The sequence below is a fragment of the Megalops cyprinoides genome, chromosome 9 (genome assembly GCF_013368585.1).
Source record: "Megalops cyprinoides isolate fMegCyp1 chromosome 9, fMegCyp1.pri, whole genome shotgun sequence".
Classification (NCBI taxonomy): Eukaryota; Metazoa; Chordata; class Actinopteri; order Elopiformes; family Megalopidae; genus Megalops; species Megalops cyprinoides.
The window spans coordinates 14005740-14031164 of record NC_050591.1 but is presented as its reverse complement, the minus strand read 5'-3'; the positions used below and the strand labels follow the sequence as shown (position 1 = coordinate 14031164).

The following is a 25425-nucleotide window of genomic DNA, read 5'->3' as shown; positions in this document are numbered from 1 at the left end:
TTCCATGTACCTCTGCCTCATGATCACCCCTCCAGCATAACAACTCTAATGAATGAGAGATAAAGATGACCCAGTCTATTGCTATTTGCTCAAAACAGCTTCGACTTCCAATTGACCAGTTTCATAATATGTCATTTCCTGTCCAGACCCCACCTCCTTCACGGGTCACAAGATTGACAGCCCACCTGAACTTCCCCCCAAGATGGACAGGAGACAACGCCAGCTCCCTCAGGTATGGGCACAGATGGTGACTACGATACGGTTGGCACAGTTTTAATGGAATTTTTTTCAATGGAATTTTGGATAATGGAATTTTGACTGACTGTGTTGTGTTTGCAGGCCCCAGTGGAATGCACCAATCCAGTGCTGAGGAAGCCTCCAGTAAGTTTGTCCACCTAATCACCACCTATCTGTATTCTCTGATTACCATCTGAATAATGAACACAGAGCAGCCTTGACATTCAGGGTCCACATTTTCCTCCTTTCTCTCGCAGGTATTCTTTAAGAAAGTATTCCATGGCTGCCCTCTAAAGATCAACTGTTCAACCATTTGGGACCACCCCACTACCAAAGGTGAGCTAGCACCCTAAAGGTAGCCAGGTTCACCACATATGCTGACAGTATGGTTCTGGTTCAGTCTGACTGAAGTTCACCACCAGTCTGAATTCAGATTATATGTTATGTCCCTTATCCTGTTGTTCTGCGTTTTTTTAAAGATCACCACCTCATCTTCGGAGCAGATGAGGGTATCTTCACACTGAACCTGGACGGGCCTGACGCTACGATGGAGCTGGTGAGAATATGGTGATGATGATGATAGCATAGCAAAAGAGTAATAAGGAATGGTGCAGAAAGGTATTTTATGTGGGTCATGTTTTTGTGCTCTCAATCTCTCCCATTTAGCTCTATCCAGGAAAGTGCAGCTGGGTCTATACCATCAACAACGTCCTTATGTCAATTTCAGGTGAGGATCAGTTCTGCTAAGATATGATCTCCAACTCTAAAACCCACACAACCCATCAGCTAACAGTGGAAATACAGCAGACCCCCCCCCTCCCCAGCATAGCACAGACCCTGAATCAGTTTCAGTCTCATAAATTAATATTGTAAGGAAAAGGTTCCTGGGGCTGGGTTAACCCCCATCAAAATCAACATGCTTTTGCAGCATCTTGTGGAAGTGTCAGGACAAATGTCACAGCACAGTGCAAAATGTATGTGGATCATGTATATGCGGGATCAATGGGAAATGCTGACGGCATCCATGATGGTGTGGGTGTGTGTGTGTGCTCCCTCAGGTAAGGCCTCTCAGCTGCACTCTCACTCCTTAAAGGAGCTCTACGAACAGGCACGCAAGGAACACCGAATGGTAGCGCTGCCAACTCACAGGCTACTGCCCAGGTAACAGACAAATCCATCTCATCCATGTGACCTACATACACACACTAAAACAGCTGTAGACTCCCATCAGGTGTTTTTGGTTCATGCTGCTGCTGATGTGTGTGTGTGTATATATATATACTGTATCAATCTTCAGAGGCTAAGATGGGGTATATATTTCAGCCAGACATAAATGTCTATCAGTTCAGTTTCCAGTGGTACTATTGTCCATAAAGAAGCCAAAAGCTGCTCATGTATGAGGTAAATCCAAAATATTAGGACAAAGCAAAATTTTAAATTATGAAAAGCAGAATGGGGGACACAGACAATATAAATTAGCTCTTTTCTGTGATGCCAAATAGATATTCAATAATATAGTCGATTTGGTATTATTCACACCCATCTCAAAGGGTAAAGAAATGTGCAAGTGAACACTTGAATTTGAGCTGAATATGAAACATAACATGACAAACATAATGTTTTTGTATTGGCAGGAAATTTACTGTGACCAGTAAAATACCAGACACAAAAGGTTGTAGGACCTGCTCTGTAGGTGAGTTGACAGTAAATCACTCCAGCAGTATGTCTGGTATTGTGTTGTAACAAACATGACAATATGGCCTCTCCCCAACAAATGTAGTGTATGCTGTAGCAAGCAACTTTTCAAATGAAAACCTAACATCAAGTCTTCAGTTATTAATTGAAACACAATTAATTAACTGGTGGTTAAATATTCTAACTGGTTTTCCATCTTTCATTGATAGGATGCACCGTATACTGTAACCTTAGTGAATGAAGGGGTTATTACCTTAACTTTCATCTTAAACTGGAAATTACATGATTAACCAGAATGCACAATGACAATCCGTACACAATAATCAATGATTATCATCCTAAATGGAAACAGTCACTAACATTGCATATTAGTGTTTGTTGACATATTTGTTATAAGCTAGCAAAATATTGTTCAGAGGTCTAGGGAAGCTTGCCAATGAAAGCCTTTTCTTTGACTTATGCACCTGTGATCCGCTCTCTCCAGCCCAGAACTCCCAGCGGGGCTGTGTGTTCCTGTGTGGGGCTCTGGAGTCCAGCGTAGTGCTTCTGCAGTGGTACGAGCCCATGCACAAGTTCATGCTCATCAAGGTCAGCGCTCGCCTTAAGCACCTCCCACACCTGTCACGGCATAGCCAAGTTCACCACTGGAGTTAGCCTCCATCTGTGACGAGTAGCTCCGCCCACATACTTCATGCCACATCCCACTGCACTGTCTCACCTGAACCCCTCCCACACCATCCTCATAACTCCACCCACTGCACTAAAACATACAACAAAAAAGCTTCCCATTAATGCCTCTCCTACAATATAAATGTATCAGATTATGTTTGTTCATTATAAAAATACTCTATTACGTGACTGCACAAGACATGCACAGGACATATCTTTTTAAGGGGAAATATCATTACAACACATACAGTGTTAAAAATGTTTTTAACAGTCTCCTCACAAATGCTTCCCGGCAGCCATGCCTGCCAGGACTCCGGCCGGGTTCCTTCTGGTTTCACTGACACGCTGTGTGCATTGCAGCACTTTGACTTCCCCCTGCCCAGCCCCCTGCGTGTGTTTGAGATGCTGGTGGTCCCGGATCAGGAGTACCCGCTGGTGTGCATCGGGGTGACCAGGGGGCCCCACTCTACCCAGCCCGTTCAGCTCGATAACATCAACCTCAACTCCAACACCTCCTGGTTCTTCAGCAACAGCTCAGGTAAGGACCACTTAAGGGCGCAGACGTAGCGGTAACCCCAGCCCAGCTAACATCCTGCATGAAATATAAAACTTGTTTGCAAGTTGAATGTCAGCATAGGCTTCTGCAGAAGCATCAAACCTCGTTTCGCTGTTTGTGCTGCAGGGAACACCAGCCTTGACACGGTGCAGGTGAACCAGCTCGACTGCAGCACGTTACTGGTGCTCCTTGAGAGTAAGTCATGATGTAGTATTATTGGCACACTACTGTCTATTACATTGTTGTGTAGTGGCACTGTAGTACATGGCCACTATGATCTCTTACTGTAATAACAGCAGTGAGCTTGAGACTCCTGAAAAACTCTTGTTGCCCTATCTGTCCTTCACTGCCTTCTACTCAGAGGTATATGAACTATGTCAGCTGAATCTTTATCCCATTTACTGTGCAATAATACACATATTGAAACTTCCACTGCATTAGCTCCAAAGTACACATCAGCTTTACAGCCTAATAACTTTGGGTGTGTTATTGAAGATGTGGACAGACACAGATTAGATCTGAGTGTAGAATGAGATGAACAGACATACCAAACAACAGTGAAGATGGACATGGGCACTGCTCTGAAGGTGAGTAACAGGAGTGGGTGTGTCTCTCCATACAGAGTCAGTGCACATCGTGAACCTGGAGGGTGTGAGGAGGAGCCAGAGTAAACTGCAAGCAGAGACCAACTTCTCCTTCGCTGTGGAGGCTGTGGGTAAGAGAGGGGTGAGGGGAACTTGGGACAGACTACATCGTCAGGATCTAGGGGGATCAGAAATGGACCAATCCCCCAAAGTCTGACCCCTGGTGGACACTATGAGAATTACACTGGAGCCACATCATTGAAGGGGGAAGTTTTCAAGGGGACAAGCACTTATCTGTGTCTCCGTTCGTCCTGCAGTGTATTTCGAGGACACCCTGCTGGCCATGTGGCGGCACGGCTGGCAGCGTAGGGGGGAGAGCTTCTCCAACATCCTGGAGGAGGAAACGGACCGTAGGAAGTCCTTCCGTCTGGTGGGATCGGACAGGTATGCATGCTTTCGCACACAGACCTCAGCTCTAATTCACTAAGAGGCACACACAGGCCTCCACTATGGGGTACTGATACACAAACATGCAAATAGAGCTACATTTTAGGGAACGAAAAAAGAAGCCCTCATACACCTACACTGTAGCTCTGATACTCCAATGTACACATAGACCTACACTTTAGGGCATGGACACACAAGCATGGAGACACAGTTCTACATCATAAGGAAGTGACACACAAATATGTATACATACATAAATACATACATACGTTGTAGTGCACTGAGGCATAAGCATGCACGTAGACCTACTGTACACTGTGAGGCACTGGCACACAAACACGCACATACATTGCCACAACACAGGGCACTGACACGCACTGACAAAGAAATTACACACTCAGACTAATAATGCAGGCACTGACTCTAGCTGTAGGACCAACACATGATATGGAGCTCAATGTTTATGCAAGTCTGGTACCGACAATGGCGACAACCACCAACTGAAAGACATGGCGCACGGGGCTTTCACACAGTGAGCTAATCCTGCGTCACGTCAAGAACATGTGGCATGTTGTTTGCAAAGGCTGTGTGTTTGACACCCCCCCCCCCCCCACACACACACACACACACACACACACACACACACAGGCATCACCCATTCTATAGCACTGACAGACACAGACCCAGACACGCTGTGAGAGTGGGACACCCTTGAAGTTCCACTCAAGCCAGCGCACGCTGAACGTAGCGCGGCCTCGTCAAACCCACCGTCTCCTGTGTTCTTCCCTCAGGATGGTTGTCATGGAGACGCGGCAGTGCGAGGACCAGTCAGGACTCAGTAACTTGTACATCCTGCAGATTGCTGAGAACTTGGTCCCAGTGAACTGAGATCAGATGTGCTGACAGAGCAGCGGGCTGAGCCACTGGCCGGCTGTAGCCTGTTACTCCTCCAAAAAAACATTCTACATCCCACTCCCAAGCAGTCAATGTCAATGTCTTGTGTTGCCACATGAATAGCAACATGAATGGCAGTCTGCAGAGGGTGGAGGTTTGATGCTGTTACGTTCTGTGCCGAGGCTCTGTTGAGACCGCGGTTAGGCTCTGTATCCACACAGGTGATAGGATGAAGCAGTTACACAAACTGCAAAAGCACTCACAGACAGTGGCACTCCACCATACTGAATACACCAAGACAGTCAGGCATACTTGCAGAGACCAACCCATATACATATTCAGACATGAATTTTTCTCTCTTTCCCCACTCCCTTGTATATACACACAGATGTGCACCTGCACAGACACATGAAACAGTGTCTAACCCACAAACTACTCATTTGACTGTCCATTTTGGCAACACTTTTTTCTTAATCACTCACAAACTTACAGGAACTTTAAAAATAGGCAAATTCCACTTGCAACAATGAGTTTTATTCATTCATGGTCCAACTGCCTGATGACACAATTCATCAGATGAATGCTTCTTTGAATTTTGAGGGTTTTTTCAATGTTAATTGTAACTGCCGGTAGTGTGGTCTAGATCACAATCATCCACAGTCACCATTTGCCACCCACATAGTTTCACAACCCTATTACCATGCATAACAGGTCAGCCTCAAGTTACTGCCCCCGCTCTATTGGAGCAGTCTAGAAATCCTGAGACAAATACATGTATTCATAAAGGTCGGTCAACAAAGAGTTATTTATAATGTACTATTCTCCCTTTTCCAAGAACTGGTTCAGAAAATGCATACATTCAGACATGCAACTTGCTTAATATCAGTTACTCAAGATCGTTGAGTCAATGTTTCTACGAATGTACAGCGGAATAGCTCTATTTTGTTGAGCATTCAGATCTCATAAAAGTTCACTTTTGCGGTGTTTTCTGTGGTCATCTGAATGTATTACAATAATGGAAGTAGGCCTACTTTTGTTTAAAGTGGCTAATTTATATTAAACAATGTAACAAACGTCTGTGATTTTCTTTTTATCTCCACCAACTAATAATACCATAAATGTGTTTCTAACGTTTTGCTAGTCGACGTGGAAAACTGGACACGCTCAACTATTTACAAACACAGCAAGCAAGCTAGCTGCTCTGCTGGGCATCATTTATTCAAAACTGCATCTGGAACGCATTTGCACACATATCCCACGCTGCACGGAAAGCAAAGCGCAACTTGCCAATTTGTAGCTATACAGCTAGTGTAACTAAAATAATCCTCAACCGTTGCGCGTTAATTTGTCCATGAAGTAACTGTGGCAGTAGCTAAACCTTATAATCATGCCAGGCGCCCCCATTGTTGTTGTAGTTTTTGATCAGTGTTTCCAGGTCGGGGTCGCGGTTTCCTGTGCGGCTTGTTTGTATTAAAGATGGCCGGTGATGGAGGCGCCCTAAAGGATATCAATGAGATTAAATCCCAGTTCCGGACAAGAGAGGGTTTCTACAAACTGCTTACCCTCTCGGATTCACAACAACGAGGCGGGATAACCCGGGGTGCCTCCGCGAGTGCAAACGTGGGTCCAGGGGCCGGAACGGGATCGCTACCCGGTGGTGGCGGCGGAGGCTCTCTTCAGGGGCCCGGGGCTCCCTCCTCTGCCACCGCCTCAGCCAACTCCTCCTCTCCGGTCGGCTTCCTGCCCCCGGTTCGGGTCTCCATGGTGAAGCTTCAGCCGGAAGACCCCAGTGAAGAATCAGAGCGAGTATGTTTCAATATTGGCAGGGAACTTTATTTCTACACCTATACAAACATCAAAAAGGTAAGCTACCTGACCAACTGGACAGGAAGAAAGGCTATTAGCAAGGTACCTAGGTATCTGGCTAACTAGCTAACTAGCCATCTGATACTTTTACTACCACTTGGTATTTATCAAGTTGGCTATGCATGAAAAGCCAGTTATACTGAAGAGCCAGCTAGTTGGCCAAGTCCGTCAAATTTGATATAGCAAGGTTTACATAGCCAGACATTCAGCTTTCTTGCTAACTCGTTATCTAAATAGACAGCTTGTAATGTTATTCTGTATGCTTGCTAGCTACCACTATTGTATGATGTATCACAAGTGGTTAGGGTTGGGGGTATTTGCCCTAATTGTGGTCATTCTCAGACGTGTACGGTGAATGCTTGATCAGATGTTCAGCGATCAGAGGATGCTTGATCAGAAGTAGCGAGCTTGCTATCACTTGATATGAACCCACACACACCCTTAAATACAGTCGGAGGAATAAACAACAGTTGCTCACTGTCTTCTTTTTTCTTGCCCATTTTTATTAGCGAGCAAGGTAATTCAACTTCAGTTAGCTAGTTAGTCCAGCTGTATGAGTTAGCAAGGATCTGCTCAAGCAGCTGGCTAGCTAGTTAACTGAGTCTGTTAAAGCGTGGAAATACTCGGTCTTCGGATTCCCCCTCCTGTGAAGCTTTTTAACATTAATGTCAGTAGTTACGTTAATTCTGAACGTGTTATGGATAGCTATACCTATTTCACTATTTCATTTTGTATGCCATTTGCTCATATAACGTTACCTGTATGTCTTGTTTGTTATTGCACGCATTGCGTTCACGTCACTGGTCTTTGAAGTTTTTCACGCGTCAGTTCCGCAGTCAGTGGTAACGGCTATTTATGTACTTTAGGCCATTAAGATGTCAGATATTTGGACGGGGAATGCACACATGTTAACCCAAAGTGTATGCTTTACGTGTCCTAAAGCGACACAGATGGGAGTACATTCTTTTTGTATTGCATGATAAAATATAGGAGGTATTCTTCGGTTTGGAGAATGACAGTACAGTATTTAGAAATGCGCTACACTGTGCTACCAAAAGGGGGACGTAGACGACAGTGAAAAGCTTTATGACTCAATATAGAAATACCAAACTATGTGCATTGTGCAGGGGACTACACAATTTTACCAACTCGCAAGACAGGCAGCGTCATTGTGTTTTACAAGATGGTGCGTGACAGGAGTGTGTAGTCTTTGCCTAGCTTAAATAAACATCTTCTGGAGAAGCAAAAGGTGTGTGCTCAACCCTTGTCCCTGAGGGCTGTTATCAATCCAAATGCCCTGCTTTATTTAAATGCTTAGTTTAAATGTGTTTATTTAAACGCAGAACTTGTTTTGGGTGAGAGACGTTAACGTGCATTATTGCATATGTCGCCATTGTGTATTTGCTGTGCAGACATCTCTTTCAAGAGCTACTTTCATAGTGTACACTCTGCTCTGTATTTCCTGGCTTTTGTCGTTGCTAAGGGTACATTACATTTAGCCACATAGCAGACCCTGTTGTTCATAGTGCCTTACAAGAACAAAGTACGTTTTTCCCCTAGTGGCATAATAAAGATAACGTAAACCTACCAAATGCAGAAAGATACAGCAATGCATACAAAGTTGCTACAGTAGTAGGTTCCCACACTGGATTCAAAATTGTAACATTCTGGTGTCTCATATCCAGTTCTCAAACCATGACTCCATACCACTGCACTTTAAAGGTAAACTGGTTAAAATAAACAGTTAGGATTGTGATTAGCCAAATCAGACAGAGGGGTGGAAAAGCAGATTCCAGCACAGCCCTGTCAGTGGGACTATGCTAAACTCTTTGCACAGCTCTGAGCAGGTCGAGTAGAAATGGGAAGGTTGTCACCGAGGTAACATTTTTTGATTGGCGTCTCGCCTCCCCACCCTCACCCCCCTCTTAATCCCTGCAGGCTGTAGACCTCAGTAAGCCCATCGACAAGCGCATCTACAAGGGCACCCAGCCCACCTGCCACGACTTCAACCAGCACTCAGCCACAGCCGACAGCGTCTCTCTCATTGTGGGCTTCTCCGCCGGGCAGGTGCAGTACCTGGATCCCATCAAGAAGGAGACAAGCAAGCTCTTCAATGAGGAGGTGTGTGTGTGTGTGTGTGTGTGTGTGTGTGTGTGTGTGTGTGTACAGATCACACCCGCCTGCCCCTGCACGCCATGTCCTACTCACACCCTCTCAGGCTGGGTTATGTGTGTCACAGCGACAAAGACGAGTGTCTCAGATCCTTCTCACCGAAATGTAGCCATATTCATAAAAACTATTAATTATTATTTGGGATTGCTTCTCATGTTTTTATTTCACTGTAATTTATGTTTGTGGTTTTCAGATCTGTTTTGTTTTTACCCCATTTTTCTTCCTCTGATTACATTCAGTCAAATTATTTTCCTCATGAAACTGCTCAGGGCTATTAGAGTAGGTGGGCCTCAATTTGCATCAGTTTGATTAGGCTTCAGATTCAGTGCATTTCTGAGTGACTGAAAACAAAAGCTATCCCAATATATCTTTGATCCCAAGTCACCGAGTATTCTGTTCCTGCTCTTGGTAGGGTTCTGCTTTTAAGCAGCTACGTGCCAGGGAAATGTGTCCTTTCATTACCCTATGTATCCTGTCCTTATCCTGTCCAACTATATCTGAATAAAATTTTAAAGGAATGTTGAAAAGAATTGAAAGCAGAGACGAGAACACCTTTTATGTTTTGGATACATCAGGTACAGAATAAGTAAAACAAATGACCAAAATGCCGAGGAAGGATGTCCATGCCTCAGATTTGACACCAAGTCTTGATCCAGTCTTAACTGAAAAGGCTGCTCACCTCATTTTCTCCCCATCCTTCCAAACCCCACCTTTCCAGAGGTTGATAGACAAGTCGAAGGTGACATGCCTGAAGTGGTTGCCCAAGTCGGAGAACCTGTTCCTGGCCTCCCACGCCAGCGGGCACCTCTACCTCTACAACGTGGAGCACCCATGCGGCACTACGCCGCCCCAGTACTCTCTGCTCCGCCAGGGCGAGGGCTTCGCGGTCTACGCCTGCAAGACCAAGACGCCCCGCAACCCGCTGCTGCGCTGGGCGGTGGGGGAGGGCGGCCTCAACGAGTTCGCCTTCTCGCCCGACGGCGTCCACGTGGCGTGCGTGGGCCAGGACGGCTGCCTGCGCGTCTTCCACTTTGACTCAATGGAGCTGCAGGGCGTGATGAAGAGCTACTTTGGCGGCCTGCTCTGCGTCTCCTGGAGCCCCGACGGCAAGTACCTGGCCACAGGCGGTGAGGACGACCTGGTGACGGTCTGGTCATTCGCCGAGGGCCGCGTGGTCGCCCGGGGCCACGGTCACAAGTCCTGGGTCAACGTGGTGGCCTTCGACCCTTTCACCACGAGCCTGGAGGACGAGGAGCCCATGGAGCTGAGCGGGAGCGAGGAGGACCTCCAGGGGGCGCTGCACTTTGGGCGGGTGCGCACCAGCAGCACCCTGTCCCGCCTGTCCCGGCACAGCTCCAAAGGCGGGGCGCCCTCCGTCACGTACAGGTTCGGCTCGGTGGGTCAGGACACCCAGTTCTGCTTGTGGGACCTGACAGATGATGTGCTGTATCCTCGCCTCCCGCTCTCCCGGGCCCTGACCAACACCTTCGGGTCCAGCATACCGCCGTCGGTCAGCAGCGGCAGCAACAACCTGGGCGGGGGTGGGGGTGTTGAGGGCCACCACCACCCCCCGAATCCGCACCCACCCCTGCCCTTGCCTTTGCCCAGGTCCCTCTCCCGCTCCAACTCCCTGCCCCACCCAGCTGTCGCCAACGCCTCCAAGGGTCAGGGAGGCACGGACAGCGGGGGCGGGGGCAGCGGCGGCGGGGGCGTGCCCTTCAGCATTGGCCGCTTCGCCACGCTGTCACTGCAGGAGCGCAAGTCGGACAAGTCGGGGGGCAGCGGCGGGGGCGGGGCGGACAAGGAGCACAAGCGCTACCACAGCCTGGGCAACATCAGCAAGAGCAACGACAAGATCAACGTGGCTGCGCCGCGCGGCAGCCGCCTGGACGCCGCCAAAGTGCTGGGCACCACGCTGTGCCCGCGCATGACCGAGGTGCCCCTGCTGGAGCCGCTGGTCTGCAAGAAGATCGCCCACGAGCGGCTGACCGTGCTCGTCTTCATGGATGACTGCATCATCACCGCCTGCCAGGAGGGCCTCATCTGCACCTGGGCGCGGCCCGGGAAAGCGGTAAGCACGCCAGCAGAGCTGCTCTGATTGGGCATTAATATCTGGATGATCGGACAGAGGCTTCCTCTGGTCTTCTGTGAGATGGATGGATATGCTGCCATTCAGATATTGGTATGTGTGTGTGGATCAGATGTAGTGCTATTCAGATATCCATTTAGCTGGGAGCACACAAGTGTGCTGTCCACAGGATGGCCAGTACTGTTTCTGTACTGTAGTCATTGTTTATAAATGGGAGCAAAGCCAGAATCGTCTGTTTATTGTACCTGAACATGAATAGTGAACGCATTGCTTTCATTTTGTTTCTTTGTGTCTCCCTCACTCCCTCCACAGAACTTGACAGCACAGAATGGGAGCTCTCCCAGCGGCACTGTGGTATAGCTGGAGGCGGAACTCTGAGCCCTCCCCTGAAGGGGGCTGGATTTATGAATGTGCTCACGAGCTTCCGAGACTGTGACCACACACCGTCGACACAGTGTTGCACCGCCCTCTCCGTCATGCCCCCTTCCATCGCTCCTCCCGCTCCTCGGAAAGACTGCAAAACAAGGACAGCTCCCCTTTTGCCCGGGGCGGTGGAGGAGCCCGCGGCAGCGTCTGCAAACGCTACGGAAGCCACAGCCGTTGTATTTTACTTATTTATTTTAACATATCAGACTGTAGTAATTTATATTGTACATATTCAGAATACTCTATAAATGCAGAGGTCTAGATGTATGGAAATTATGGGTCAAAGAGGGAAAAAAAAATTTAATATATTAAGATCCTATATTGTAAATAGAGACAGTTCAACTGAATTTCTGCGATTAGGGAACCCAGTAAGTAGTGTCCATGTGTGCTAGAACTGTCATGTCCATTAAAGCAAGTATGTATGATGCGTCTGCTAAGACGTATGTATTCTGGAGACAGAAAAAAAGACTGACACACAGCATAGTGTAATCTTCTCATAACTGCTATACCCTTTCAGTGAGACATTTACTTCTGTGCCGGCATGCTTCCAGACACTACATACAGAAAAGAACACACAGTAACACAGCACATGGTACAATATTGTATCATTGAATAGGCTACAGTACCTATGCCTACATCGCCTTTAGCAAGACTTTGCACATTAACAGCTAGATTCAAACTCTGAAAGAAACTGCAGGGTGATATATGTGGTAATTTGCTGTTGATACATTGTGAGCATTTGGAGAAAAGCCAGCATGTTCAGCCAAAGGCAGCAACAGCATGGGGAAACTTCATCTTAGCCAATACCCCTGATAAGCTCAAAAAAGGCCTGATAGCGAAGATTAGCAGTCTGGCTTTAAAGCGATAACAAACCCAGATAAGTGGTATTTTAGATAACTTTGTCTGGCATGCACAGGCCAAAAGCAAAAGGAGCAACCCTCACAATGACATTCTCAAAGCAGAGGAGGCCTAAATGATACAGTGCAGAAAGGTAGCCATGTGTGTGTGTGTGTGTATACAGGATTCAACCCAAAAGCACATTCCACTGCCCATATTGTTGACTTGTTCTTTATTGTGCACTGCAGTTCAAGAGAGCTGTGTAGTACACCGATGGTTACACTTGCAAAGGAGTCTGTTGACTTGTTAAGCATTATAGGAATGAAAACACACGGTTTCATGTGATAAAGACAACATTCCCAATTGTTGGATTTTAACAGTCACAAAAATCCATTGCATGTCATCTTGTTTTTTTATTTGTTTTTTTCTTTCTTTCTTTTTTTTACAGTGTGCATTAAACACAATGTAACACTTATGCCTGAAGTGGTGAAGTAAGTGGCAAAGGATATGAATGGGTTGTACAACTCTGTTATTAAAAGTAAACCCTAACGCTGCTAACTCCTCTATTGCTAAGTAGGTCACAGTTTTAATTTTATTATTGGCTTTCACAAGCATGTAGACGTAATTTGTAATGTAAATCAGAAACTGGATTTAACAGCTTCCTTCCAGTCCTGTCACCAAGAAGGACAACATAGTGTCACACGACAACTCTGGTGTGAATTCTTGTCAATTAATGGGACATTAGTGGCGAGCAAAGGAAAGACAGCTAGCTTCTGCTTTGCAACAATATTCTGTTTCACATCAAGGACAACCACTTGAGAGAGAAACGTCTTTCGATACCCAAGCTGGGTTTCACTAAAACAATAGACACGATGCTAAGGAGGTAAGTTCAGCTCAAGCCACAGCCATGGCAGCCATTGGTAGGTCAGGTAAATATGTACAGGGAATGGAGAGAAAAATTAAAGTGTAAAGTGAAGTAGCTGGAGTCTAATACAGAGTAAGTAGGCAGCAGTGTTTACCATGGTACCAGGAAAAACATGTAAAATGTTGTAAGATGCACATTACTAGGGAGTGATTTCAATGCTGTGTTGGAAATATGGCAAGAGAAATTACTTTGCTGCAATACATAATGGAATACACAATGGGATATGGAAGCATTTTTCATGAGTGCTGTTACACACGTGAAGTGGGCATGGTCCAAAGACAATGGCTGGTACATTCAGCTACACATAGGTGGACCCACTAGTTAAGTTTAAACTGGGCGCTGGACCTGAACCTGGATGTGAGATGTACTGACACAGGCTCAATCATATGTGGCGGGGCAAGAGTTAAGCCAAAGGATGATCTTACCTACAGTTCTTCATGACACCTACAGTTAATTAACTGTTTCAGAAACACCTTTTAGGCTAACAAGTGTGTGAACACCTTGATCTCATCAGAAAGGCTGACACTCTCATAACGGCTGAGCAGATGTTCTGTTAAGCTTGGGGCAGGCCTTACTGTGTCAATAGCAAGAGAACAAGAACTACCTGGGGGCACATCATCAGTGTTGATGGCATGAAACCTGTATTGCTTTTACAGTGAACTCAGTGGACTCCACTCTCTCTCAGGCTAAAAGCCACACTCACATGTGTACTGAGGGTGGCTGAGCAATGTGCTCACACTGGACAGGATTTCAGTCAACCCACAGTGGTGACCATGTTCTTTCACAGCAGCCATATTTTTGATATGATTTTGATTTTGTCTTCTGTGTTCAGTGAAATCTGGCAGCATTTGGTGATGCTTGTTGTGTAGTGCTGGGTTTTGAAGCTCACTGTCTAGCATTTGGCCTTAATTTAGTACTATTTTGCTGTTATCTTCTCTCAACATGATCACTTTCCTCGGGACCAGATGTTCCATGTGACACAACTGGAGCCAAACATTGGCTGCATCCGAATATTCATACTGCCTTACTATATTGTACGCAAAAAGCAGTATGTCACGTAGGGTGTGCGAATAGTCATTAGGCATTTAATAGTAGTTGAGCAGTACCTGGATGACGTACTGCAGCCGTTGAAATTTTGAAGTGTGCAAACGTACTACACTACCCTATCCCATAAGTCAGCTGGAGCCCGAATAACCAAAGAAGAAGAATTCCCTGGGAAAAACAGAAAGAAGATGGTGGACCAAAGTGAAGCTGGCTGTTGCAGCATCCAAGGGGCGTCTCTGGCGATGTACAAATGTAAGTATCATTTTAGCTGCTGCAAAATAAGTTATCTAATCAAATTTTCGCGCGCGTGGGTATACATCATCTGTAAACATCTGGGTCAAAGGACAGGTAAGATGGCAAGATCCGAATTGTGTCCTTACTACTTGCTCGCATACCCATAGAACGTACTACAGTAACGGTCGGGTAGTAGGTTCTTAACCGACGTTAGTGCATAGTGAGTATTCGGATGCAGCCATTGACAAGCACATGGTGAGGTGTGAAGTGAAAACAACTTGTCCTGGTTTTATGTCACTGAATTGGGTGGTGCTTGCCAGCTGAAAATAAAAACAAGTGTCTGTGAAACTTGTTTAAAAGGCATTAATATGAAAAGAGTATATGAGCTCCCAAAACTCTTAAACTAAGAATATAGTTTGGTGTGCATATTGTAAGAGGATGTAGAGAAGCTGACCAACACTTCTCACATAAAACAATCAGAAAAGACCAAAGGTTAAAAAACAATCATTTATTTAAAAAGTGTAACAAACTGGCCTATGCAAATCTACAGCAGGAACAAATTGAGCCTCTCCCCTGCCCTCCATCCACACCTGTGTTTAATAAGCCTTCAGTTAGGCAGGTGTGGCTTGTTAGCCAATAGGCTGGCTCCCATAGAGATTACAAAGTAGTAGTTGAGATGTGGTAAGGAAGTGGTGTTTTAATGAAACTGTCATTTGAACACTTACCTGAGAAGGAAATGTGGTAATACATATTAGCCTAAGCTGGGAAAGGGCAATACAAGTTGCACAGCCAAGCTCCATAACTGACAGGAGTAGTTACCATGGTAACTTGGTTACAATTCGTTGAACTGTAGTAGCAAAAGACTGAGACTTGCTCCACCCTATTACCTTGTGTACAAGACATTATAAAACTCAAAGAGCCTCTCACTGGCCCATCTTTTACACGCCACCAAAGAGCACAACACATATTGTCTGGTGTACTGAAATGTACTGAAAATGAGGCATTGACTGAAACTCTCTCTTGAGCAAGTGAATATAGGCAGGGTTTTCTTCTCTGAATTGCTGGAATTGCAGTTTTAAGACAACATGACAGACCTACAGAGCAAAATAAGCAGAATTATGTACAAACATGTATGCACATTTATGTATGTTGCTGAGGTTACTGATCTCAACATAGAGAGGAAAAAACTTGAACACCCACAGTACACAATATGTTCTTTATTTTATAGAGGTAAGGACAGAATGTTATGCCATATCTGTATTCAAAGGACCCAGTCATGTCAAATTCTGCAGTACGTTTAAGAAACACGTTGTTGAAGATGTGAAACAGTTTGCGAAAAACTTGGCAACTTAATCAGCCCTGTAGAACGTTATGACTTATTATGAAATAATTACTTGTGCAAGTGGTTAGGGTAAGATTGGGAAGGAATGGGCATCATAAATTTCCCCTCAGAAGTGCATGGCAAGCTTCTCAACAGGTTCCACACACCCAGCTCTGGACAAATATCTTCTTTCCATCGAGTACGTAAGTTAGGTTGTTACAGTTATAGTAACTCAGTTATGCCTGTAAAAATAATTTGTTACCTTTTATTATATAATATAATTTATTACCATCTGTATAGCCATCTGTGACTCTAACGGTTTGTGGGAAATGGGTAGCTATAGTTTGCAAAAATATTACAAGGGTATACTATATTTAAAGAATATCTTGAAACCCAGTTCTTTTAAGTGTCAGAATAAAAAGCAGTGCCAAGGTAACATGGACAATGTTGAGTTGCTGAGCTGGAGGAGATAGCACCACAGTTTAGTTAATAGAAAGATGGAAGAGAAAGTTGACAGAAGCAAGGCAGAGTTACGATCAAGAGGAAAAAAGTAGATGGAGACAAGTCACGAAAACTGATGATCTGAAAAGTGAAGGGTGGCCATGAGGCCAAAGGTGTTGCAGTTCCTTGTGAAAACAAGGTCAAGTTGGCTGCCAAAAAAGGAGTGAAGCAGTGAGAGTGAAACAGCCAGTTGCTAACTGCTGTTACTGTGAATGTTTCCATGCAAGTGCCCCGGAGAAAGTTAAGTTCATTCTGGAACTTGCTGAAGAGACCTGGCAGGTGACAGAGAATAACAGTAATTATGTTTGGTAAGATCTGTGAAAGTAAGGGAATTTAATTCAGAGGAAAAGAGAGGGGGGCAGGGGCCCCACTCCAGGAGTGAAGAATGGCTCAGATCCCACTAGAGAGTGAGAGGAAGGTGTAGGTATGAGGAATGAGGACAGAACAGCTGGGGTAGTAACGCTGGCTGGGTTAGCAGTATTATCTTATGGGATGCATGCTTCAATGAGAACTAAGAGATAGACGAAGAAAAGGGAGGCAGTGGAGGTGATGAAATCGTTGATTCTTGGCAGCAGTCTGGCAGTTAGGCACAATGGTTAGACTGACAGAGGAAGAAAATGGTGCAAGGATGAGTTTGGATGGTTTTTGCAATGGTGGACGTGTTCTCTTGTGGTGAGTTTGGTTAAAAGATTGGGTAAGGACAGAGCTGCACTGAACATGTGGCAGTACAGCAGGGCAACAGCAGAAGCACGGCACAGAGTAGAATAGCTGCAGCCAACAGAAAGAAAACATCATGCAATAAACCATCCTCTATATTTGCTGTTGTCACTTCACGTAACATCAGCTCTCCTTAAACAGTAAGAGCAGTAAGAGCAGTACATTCATCCTCCTCTGCCAAACTGTCTCATATCATATGGGCGGCAGTGTAGCATAGTGGTTAAGGAGCAGGACTCGTAACCGAAAGGTTGCCGGTTCGATCCCCGCTGGGACACTGCTGCTGTACCCTTGGGCAAGGTACTTAACCCACAGTTGCCTCAGTAAATATCCAGCTGTATAAATGGATAACATTGTAAAGAACTGTAACCTATGTAAGTTGCTTTGGATAAAAGTGTCTGCCAAATGAATAAAATGTAAAATGTAAATATCAGAAGGATGCAATTCCACTTCAGAGCATGTGCAATAGCACGTACCTCTATGCTTGCAGGGTCTCAGGTATGTGGGAGACCTCACCATGACTGTTTGTCTTTTTGGGCTTAGTGCTTCCTGCAGTTCTGGCATAAATCCAAAGGGAATAAGGAGAAGAATTTAAATCTACCACAGAACAATTTGGCAACAAATTGAAGTGTCAGTAATGGTGAACATGTTTTGAATGGTATCCGTACCAATACTGCCAGACACTGCAACAGTTTTTTCCCTCAGACAGTCAGGCTCCTCAACAAATTCTGAAGAAAAAGCTTTGACTTTCTTTGAGACATTCCAATGCTTGCATGCATATGACTGTGGTCAAAATAAGTCAAGTCAAATCAGGTGAGCATATTACTCTAAAAAACAGGATCAAACCAATGTTCCTTCCTTAAATCTGAAATTAGCCAATCATGTAACATGAGCATATGAAATAGTCAAATATGCCAGTATCTGCATGTCCATCATTGATTTGTTTTGGTTCAGGTTTTTGGATACACTTGTTTGGGTTGTCATTTGTGATGGAGATTCTACCACCAACAGACCAGGTAAGAACAGTCAGGACAGTCAAGCTGTCCTTCACTGAAGTGTACTCAGACAAATTGATCACTGGTTTATTTTCTGAATACTGAAAATGTGGCTGTTTTGTGTCAGGAACAAACCCCTTTTTGCTTAGGCTTTACCATTAGTACAGTACAGAAGTCATGATTTCTCCAGTTGCAAGGATCTCTAGAATTTACTCTCTCAGACCTGTACACAGTGACCAAGACTTTCAATGGTTTTTCAGTCAAGGGCAGTAGTTCAGGCCTTAGTAAGTATCCAGCTGTATAAATGAATTGCATTGTAAAAACCTGTAATTGATGTATGTCACTCTGGATAAGAGCGTCTGCTAAATGCCAATAATGTAATAATGTAAAAGCCATGGTCAGCTAAACCGTGCCCTGTATCACGCTCATCCTCTAAGTGCAATGAAATACACCTGCAGATTCAGATCGAGCCCCACGCTCTTCCTTTGCAGAGAAATGGATCGGCTGTCCACCGTCGTGGGAACGTGAAGAATGAGGAGACGCTGGAGAGAGTGGTGAATGGGACCTGCAGCTCAGAGCCCAAAGTGCACAGTGTCTGGAACAATATCCGTGAGCTCCACATCTGTTTCTGAGTCTCTCAAAATAAGAACAGATTGTTGTACGTTTAAACAGCTAATGATTTTGAATGATTGCAAATAATTTTACAATGTTATGTCAATTCAGGTAAATTATTACTTATTTAATCCTTTAATTATTATTCAAATCAGAACAATTGCAATTAATTCTACCATGTTATGGCAATTCATTTTTATTCTCTTTTTATGCATTATTTTTTAAACGTTTGTTTTACACTATGAGTTGTTCACAATTGTTCCATTGTTTCCTATACACAAGTGGTCCATTGTGTTATTATTATTATTATTATTACTATTATTTATTATTATTAATGATACAGCAGATATTTCTATTGAATAACAGATACCTCAAAGACTCCTTTTGATACACTTTGTGTGTGTGTGTGTGTGTTCGTGTGTGTGTGTGTGTCAGATCTGTTCCTGGTGTGTACGCTGTTGCCCCAAATTCTGATGCTGTTTCTGGATGGGTGTCACCCCCCCTCCGATCCCTGGAAAGTGTTTGGACCTGGAAGAGTGCCACTATGGGACTGGAGGGCCTTGCAGATTGTAGTAGCCTTCACCGCCCTCCAGGGGGTGCTCTATTACCTTCCCTTTGGCAATGTAAGCCGAAACTGTCTCCAGTACTACCTTAGTGCTGGAGACATCCAAGAATATAGGATTTCAATAATTTGCCAGTTTGGCTTGATGAACATTTTAAACACATATTTCACTTTTGGTGAGGCTGAAATGCATGAAGCTGCTCATGAGAACATGTGCGGAAGCTGATCCAAAATCCATTTTATATGTTTGAGCTTAATATTCTCTGCAAATGGGAAATTATATCCTTTTACTTCAGAGTATGTGTTAGCTTTGTGTTTGAAACAGAATAGTGCCACTGTCATGTATATTGCATAGCACTTACATGTTGATCTAGGCACATCCTTGTGATCCCAGCTCTATGTTTGGCACTCATGCCTATGCATGTGTGGTTACCATAGTCCTGTTTACACAACTTTTCATGCCACTTTATTACATGCAGTTTGTAAAAGTAACATTTGGTCAGTTTTTTTTAAAGATTTTCTGTAAAGATTTTGGGGTTGTGGCAAACCTGATCAAAAAAGTAACTTCTGATACTAATATTGACCTTAAATGTCTGTCTGGATCCCTGAAGTTATTTCTCCTGATGTTCAGGTTGTAGAAGGCAAAGTGGGGCATGATGGGAAACGCATAAGATACAGCCTCAATGGTAAGAATCTCTATGTCTTTAAAGCATTACTGTTGTACTCTTATACGAACCCCTAAGCATCATGATGGCCAACAATTTGATTTGGTGCATTTATCCAGGAGCTTTATATTAGTCTGTGTCAGGTCAATTCAGGTCAAATGTCATACAAATCAGGTTTGAATTCAAATAAAGGATGAATAAGTCTTTATTTTTAAGGCAAGGTGCCCTCAGGCTCTTTAAAGACACCTGTGTTTGCATTATATAAATGAAATATGTCTCCTGCCATGCACCAGCTGCTAAAAGCGTTATGCTGAAATGTCTGTGTTGCGCCCTGCTATGGGCACATCGTCATAAAAATTAATGCTTTAAATAATAGGAAATAAATAATAAGAAGAATTAAATAATAAGAAATAATGCTTTCAATTGGAACCTATTTTACAGTGCCTGCTATGGGAACCACTGGGGCATCTTACAGCCTGAGTGTAATGTTTTAGAGCATTTTCCATTGGACGTAGTGTGTCTGTGGTGTCAGGGCCCACAGGCTGCTTACCTGTGTTCTCCCACAGGCCTGCATGCTCTGGCAGTGACAGTGCTCCTCCTGGTGGGACTGTGGTACTGCGGCATGTTCCAGGGGCCCACAGTCAGCGGGCGGGTCCTTCAGCTGGTGGTAGCCTGCACCGCCCTGTCCCTGCTGGCGGCCACTGTCCTCTACCTCCATTCCCTCAGCGCTGACTCAAGGCAGCTAGTCAACTATGGTGATGGCGGTGCGTGTTCACTGCACACCTACTCCATTCTCAAATAAATACAGGGTTTCTCAGGCTTACTAACACCATTTTATTGTCAATTGATGATAGCAGTAGTTATTACAACAGCATGTCATGGATTGACACCTGTTCTGATGTAGTGCATTGCTTTCTGTATGTACTTTCTTAAATACACACATATTCTCTTGCTTTGAAAGTCACTCTGATTGTAACTGGCAGGTGACTTAATGCAGCTGTAAACAAGCCATTTGTTTCTTGCAGGTAACTTCCTGCAGGAATTTGCCTTGGGAAGAATTATAGACCCGTCTGTGGGCAGGATTGACCTGAAGCAGTTCTGCATGGTTAGGATCGGGTTCATTGGATGGGTGAGTGAACGCGTACTTCACAGCTGTTTGCAATAGTCTGACCTTTGAGTCTGAATTGCAGTTTGTGGCCCTGCCACAATGTTCACCTGTGTTGTGTGCTGTCACCACCACCCTCTGCCCAGGCCCAGGTGGACCTCTGCTACCTGCTTACAGAAATCGAGATGCGTGGTGCGCCCTCCCTGCCCTTACTGCTGGTTGTGACCTTTCAGCTCATCTACATCCTGGACTTTCTCATTGATGAGGTGAGCGAATACAAAGGAAGGAGGCAAAACAAGCCATAACTAAGCTCTGGGTTTGGGGGACACTACTGTAGAGCTGCCCGTAGAGCTCTCACTCGAACACACCAAGGACGGAAGTGCCCGAGTGGTGAAGGATGGCGTGCTGTCTTACCTTTGGCGGTTTGGAAACAAAATTTATTAAATATAACTGCTTTTAATACATCTGACTCCAAATTTTGTAATTGTTAATGCATTTTACTTTAGTAACCAAATCACTCAAATGCCTCTCTGCTAATCGCTAAGACAGAATGCTTTTTTATGAAACTGAGGGACTATAGCCTCTGGTCTCGCGTAGTGTTGCTCTATATGGGTTGCTCTACAGTCTCTCACAGAGATGCATACATGCCTGTGGCCTGAGCTCGGCCTAAAATGGCACTAGTTGTGTAGGCGAGGGACTACGGAGTATACCAATTGCATAATGATTTTATAAGCGCGTAAATAGCAGTTGTCTTACCGTACAGTGATCAGCTGCGTAAGACAACTGAGTAAGACAGACGATGAGCATTGAGTTACAATAAATGAATTTATTTGTTACAATGTATGATCATCCAAAATAATGAACAGCAGGCAATGTGATGGAAAAAACAGGGTACAACAGAGAGGCAAAGAATAATGAATAGGCTATATGCAAAAGTGCGCAGGAGGTCATGTTAATGACTCTCCCCAAAACATACCAGTTTCCCTCCTATATACCTGAACATCAAATGTGGTAACTGGACTTTGGTGCTGTGACCAAACATGATAAGCTCTGAAACAACAGTGTAGTCACCATTCAGCAATTATAAATACTGCAAATCTTGCAGTAACGAGGGAGGTACGAAGGGGTCCTAGCGAGTGAGAAATGCAAAGATAAGTGCATTCCTCACTGTTCACTGTGCCACATGTTACAAACTTATCGTACCTCCCTGCTACATACATCATTGACATGCATGTGAAATTAGCTTTCAAATGACACCAAATGTGATTATATTGCACATTAGAATGACCATATGCAATACATTTGACAAGAGATGAACAGTCCTGAGTGTGGCTGTGCTGTACGTTGCCTGGCAGCAGACAGAGTCCAGAGTCCAGGATGCAGCTGCCCTTAGCATGACCTGCTGGCCAGAGATTAGTGGCAAGGGTTGGACTGCCGCTACCCCCTGGTTGAGTTGCTTAATAGTCACATTTGGTGGGTGTTGCATAGTACCTGAGGTGTGCAGCCTCTCAGAAAATAGTTGGCAGACACGTAAGATTAGGATTCTCGTTTCTGTTGTGAGAGTTTGTGTAGCTCTCTGTGGGGTATGTGTTGAGGAGAGGTTTAATACTTACAATCATTTCAACTTAACACCTGGGAGAGGAAGTTTATATCATCTAAATCATTCAAGGCACTTATTTAGCCTGTCCCAGAGCTTTAACATTACCATTTTTAAAGGATAGAGGATGTCTACTTGAAAGTTAAATGTTGTATCAGAGCGGGGAGTGAAAAATGGATCCGATGCCAGTTTTATCCTGTTTCCATGTAATGTGCACTGTGTCCTGTAGGAGTCGGTGTTGCCCACAAAGGAGTACACAGAGGATGGGATTGGCTTCCTCATGATTTTTGGGGAGTACATGTGGGTCCCTGTCTTCTACAGTCTCCCTGTTCACTTTCTGCTGCACCGACCCACCTATATCTTCCCCCTCACCACCACCATCATCTGCCTGCTGTTCGGTAGGGCCAATCGCAGTCTGTCCACCTTTTAAATCCAATGACACCTCATTTCATCATCTGTCTGTTGTTCAACAAGGCTAATTGCAAGCCCAATCAATTAGGCTGATCATCCAGTTCAAAAACTGAGTACCTCCTGTCTGCTATTGAAATATGATATGGATATTATATTACTGAATGTGTATTTTTCCTGCTTCTGTGATCTGTTCCTGTTTTGTTGGTGTGGTGATACATGGTCCTACTGGCTGAGTTATCGGAGCCTCAGCCTAATATGGCCTTGCAGAGTATGTCTTTTTTTTCCTTTGGCAGGAATTGGCTTCCTGGTCTATCACCTATCCAATGCTCAGAAGTTTAGATTCAGGAAAAATCCAAGTGATCCTGCAGTTGCTCGTATGTATTCAATGTACCCCCTTTCACACATGCACACACATATACACGCATTCACACAAGTGTCCTCACTCAACCTGCTTGCCCACAGACCTGGAGACCCTTCCTAGCCCCTCAGGGAAGAACCTTCTGGTGTCAGGCTGGTTTGGCAGGGTGCGCCACCCCAACTACCTGGGGGACATACTGATGGTCTTGGCCTGGTGCCTGCCGTGTGGTGAGAGATTCTTCCTTCCATCACAGCATCCATACTGTAGAACTGCATGGACTCCACCTATCGCACTGCATGTCTACCCACATTTCACCACAAATCTATACAACAGAACAAAATGTGCTCCATGTTGCTTTTTTCCTGTATTGCTTTTACAGTGAACTCAGTGGACTCAGCTCTCTCTCAGGCTAAAAGCAACACTCACAAGAAAGTTCAGTAACTTTGCAGCAATGTAACTCTGTAACTTTCTGCTGCAATGTCTGAGCAACACTGTGAGCTTGTTAACTGGGTATGTCTTAACCCCATGCGCATCGCCTGTCCTCCTACATGTAACTTTATTCTGTCTCATGTCACACTTCTTCCTTCTGCTGATGTAGTTAATGCATCCCAGTTTGACTGACTCAATGTGTATTGAGAAACCTATCAAGTATGTCTTTTTTAAAGCTTGCTGCTAGAGCTGTTGTAAACTGCTTACACAACTCATACATGAGGGGAGGAGACTAAAATTAGCCCTGTTCTCGACTATTACACTCTGTTTAGCACATGGGGGGATGGTACCCCTCCTTCTGTCCAGGATGCGATAAGTCTGTGACAGGGATGTGGAGAACAATCTTGACTGAGGGACGTTCTCTCTCCCTGCTCAGGCGTCACCAGCCTTCTGCCCTACCTGCCCTTTCTGCAGTGCACCAACCTGCTCCGGCAGCGAGCGAACGAGCTGGAGGAGGCCTGCAGAGAGAAACACGGCACAGCGTGGCAAGAGTACTGCCGTCGTGTGCCGCACAAGTTTGTGCCGCATGTGTACTGAGGGTGGCTGAGCAACGTGCTCACACTGGACAGGATTTCAGTCAACCCACAGTGATGACCATGTTCTTTCACAGCAGCCATATTTTTGATATGATTTTGATTTTGTCTTCTGTGTTCAGTGTAATCTGGCAGCATTTGGTGATGCTTGTTGTTGCGCAGTGCTGGGTTTTGAAGCTCGCTGTCTAGCATTTGGCCTTAATTTAGTACTATTTTGCTGTTATCTTCTCTCAACATGAGTACTTTTCTCTGATTGGACCAGATGTTCCATGTGACCGCAGCCATACATTGACAAGCACATGGTGAGGTGTGAAGTGAAAACAACTTAAAACTCTTAAACTAAGAAAATAGTTTGGTGTGCAAACTGTAAGGGGAGCTTTGAGAATGAGGAATTTTTTCAGAAAATGACAGGATGCATGACATTTTTTCTATGATTACCTGTGCACTATAGCACTTCACCCATTAGGGTTTAATATACCGTAGTAATTTGCAATGCCAACATCTCTTGGTGTAACATAATGGTTTAATGTAAATATTTTTCTTGTTTGATATATTTCACACCAACAGCTTGCCATAGGGGATTCATGGGTTTGACTTTCTCATTCCTCTGTCTCACTGCTCCCAGGCACCCAGCGGGTTTCTCAGTTGGTGTCAGCAGACTATTGTGTGTCCTACAATAACCATCCACTCTGCTGTTCACCTTATCAGGTGAAAAATAACCATTGGCTGCATGCAAGTGTCTGTTTATTACAATATTTAAACTGATGTATGCTGTTGTCTATATGAGTAAACAAATAAAGAGTCCTGGCAATATTACACAGTTTAAGTTATGCTTTTTGTAGTTGTATGAATTAACAAGTTAAAACGTTATATGTTAAACAAGGAAT

At 44.6% G+C, this 25425-nt stretch overlaps 3 protein-coding genes across 5 annotated transcripts in view; all 3 read left to right on the top strand.

Annotated features, from left to right (window-relative positions):
• LOC118782861 (mitogen-activated protein kinase kinase kinase kinase 5-like) overlaps positions 1-6038 on the top strand; it is a 29904-nt gene extending 23866 nt beyond the window's left edge. For both annotated transcript variants that reach the window (XM_036536470.1, XM_036536469.1), the window contains exons 20-32: positions 147-232; positions 340-381; positions 495-573; positions 717-793; positions 904-964; positions 1296-1398; positions 1872-1930; positions 2417-2520; positions 2962-3139; positions 3284-3352; positions 3780-3872; positions 4059-4185; positions 4980-6038. In XM_036536470.1, the coding sequence (XP_036392363.1) occupies positions 147-232; positions 340-381; positions 495-573; positions 717-793; positions 904-964; positions 1296-1398; positions 1872-1930; positions 2417-2520; positions 2962-3139; positions 3284-3352; positions 3780-3872; positions 4059-4185; positions 4980-5076 (1175 nt within the window). In that variant the 3' untranslated portion in view covers positions 5077-6038. The remainder of the gene's footprint in view (positions 1-146; positions 233-339; positions 382-494; positions 574-716; positions 794-903; positions 965-1295; positions 1399-1871; positions 1931-2416; positions 2521-2961; positions 3140-3283; positions 3353-3779; positions 3873-4058; positions 4186-4979) is intronic.
• A 511-nt stretch (positions 6039-6549) lies between these two features.
• zmp:0000000529 (WD repeat-containing protein 20) lies at positions 6550-12736 on the top strand. Of its 2 annotated transcripts, none has more exons than XM_036536499.1 (4): positions 6550-6945; positions 8887-9069; positions 9839-11191; positions 11522-12736. In XM_036536499.1, the coding sequence occupies exons 1-4, from the start codon at positions 6559-6561 to the stop codon at positions 11567-11569; spliced, it is 1971 nt and encodes a 656-aa protein (XP_036392392.1). In that variant the 5' UTR covers positions 6550-6558; the 3' UTR covers positions 11570-12736. The 2 variants fall into 2 exon arrangements, with proteins under 2 accessions (XP_036392392.1, XP_036392391.1); XM_036536498.1 differs by having other exon boundaries at positions 6559-6888.
• A 5464-nt stretch (positions 12737-18200) lies between these two features.
• On the top strand, positions 18201-24542 carry LOC118782962 (delta(14)-sterol reductase TM7SF2-like). The gene is made up of 11 exons (XM_036536598.1): positions 18201-18227; positions 18665-18815; positions 19338-19441; positions 20012-20066; positions 20612-20809; positions 21071-21174; positions 21297-21416; positions 22977-23145; positions 23452-23532; positions 23621-23743; positions 24382-24542. The coding sequence occupies exons 1-11, from the start codon at positions 18201-18203 to the stop codon at positions 24540-24542; spliced, it is 1293 nt and encodes a 430-aa protein (XP_036392491.1).
• The last annotated feature ends 883 nt before the right edge of the window (positions 24543-25425 follow it).

What these genes read in the sequence shown, in the direction of transcription:
- zmp:0000000529 (XM_036536499.1), top strand. Translation starts at nt 6,559, where the DNA reads ATGGCCGGTGATGGAGGCGCCCTAAAGGATATCAATGAGATTAAATCC. An exon ending in CCTATACAAACATCAAAAAG is followed by an intron (nt 6,946 to 8,886) that starts GTAAGCTACCTG and finishes TAATCCCTGCAG; the next exon opens with GCTGTAGACCTCAGTAAGCC. An exon ending in GGGCGCGGCCCGGGAAAGCG is followed by an intron (nt 11,192 to 11,521) that starts GTAAGCACGCCA and finishes CTCCCTCCACAG; the next exon opens with AACTTGACAGCACAGAATGG.
- LOC118782962 (XM_036536598.1), top strand. Translation starts at nt 18,201, where the DNA reads ATGGAGATTCTACCACCAACAGACCAG. An exon ending in CATAAGATACAGCCTCAATG is followed by an intron (nt 20,067 to 20,611) that starts GTAAGAATCTCT and finishes GTTCTCCCACAG; the next exon opens with GCCTGCATGCTCTGGCAGTG. An exon ending in AAGTGATCCTGCAGTTGCTC is followed by an intron (nt 23,533 to 23,620) that starts GTATGTATTCAA and finishes GCTTGCCCACAG; the next exon opens with ACCTGGAGACCCTTCCTAGC.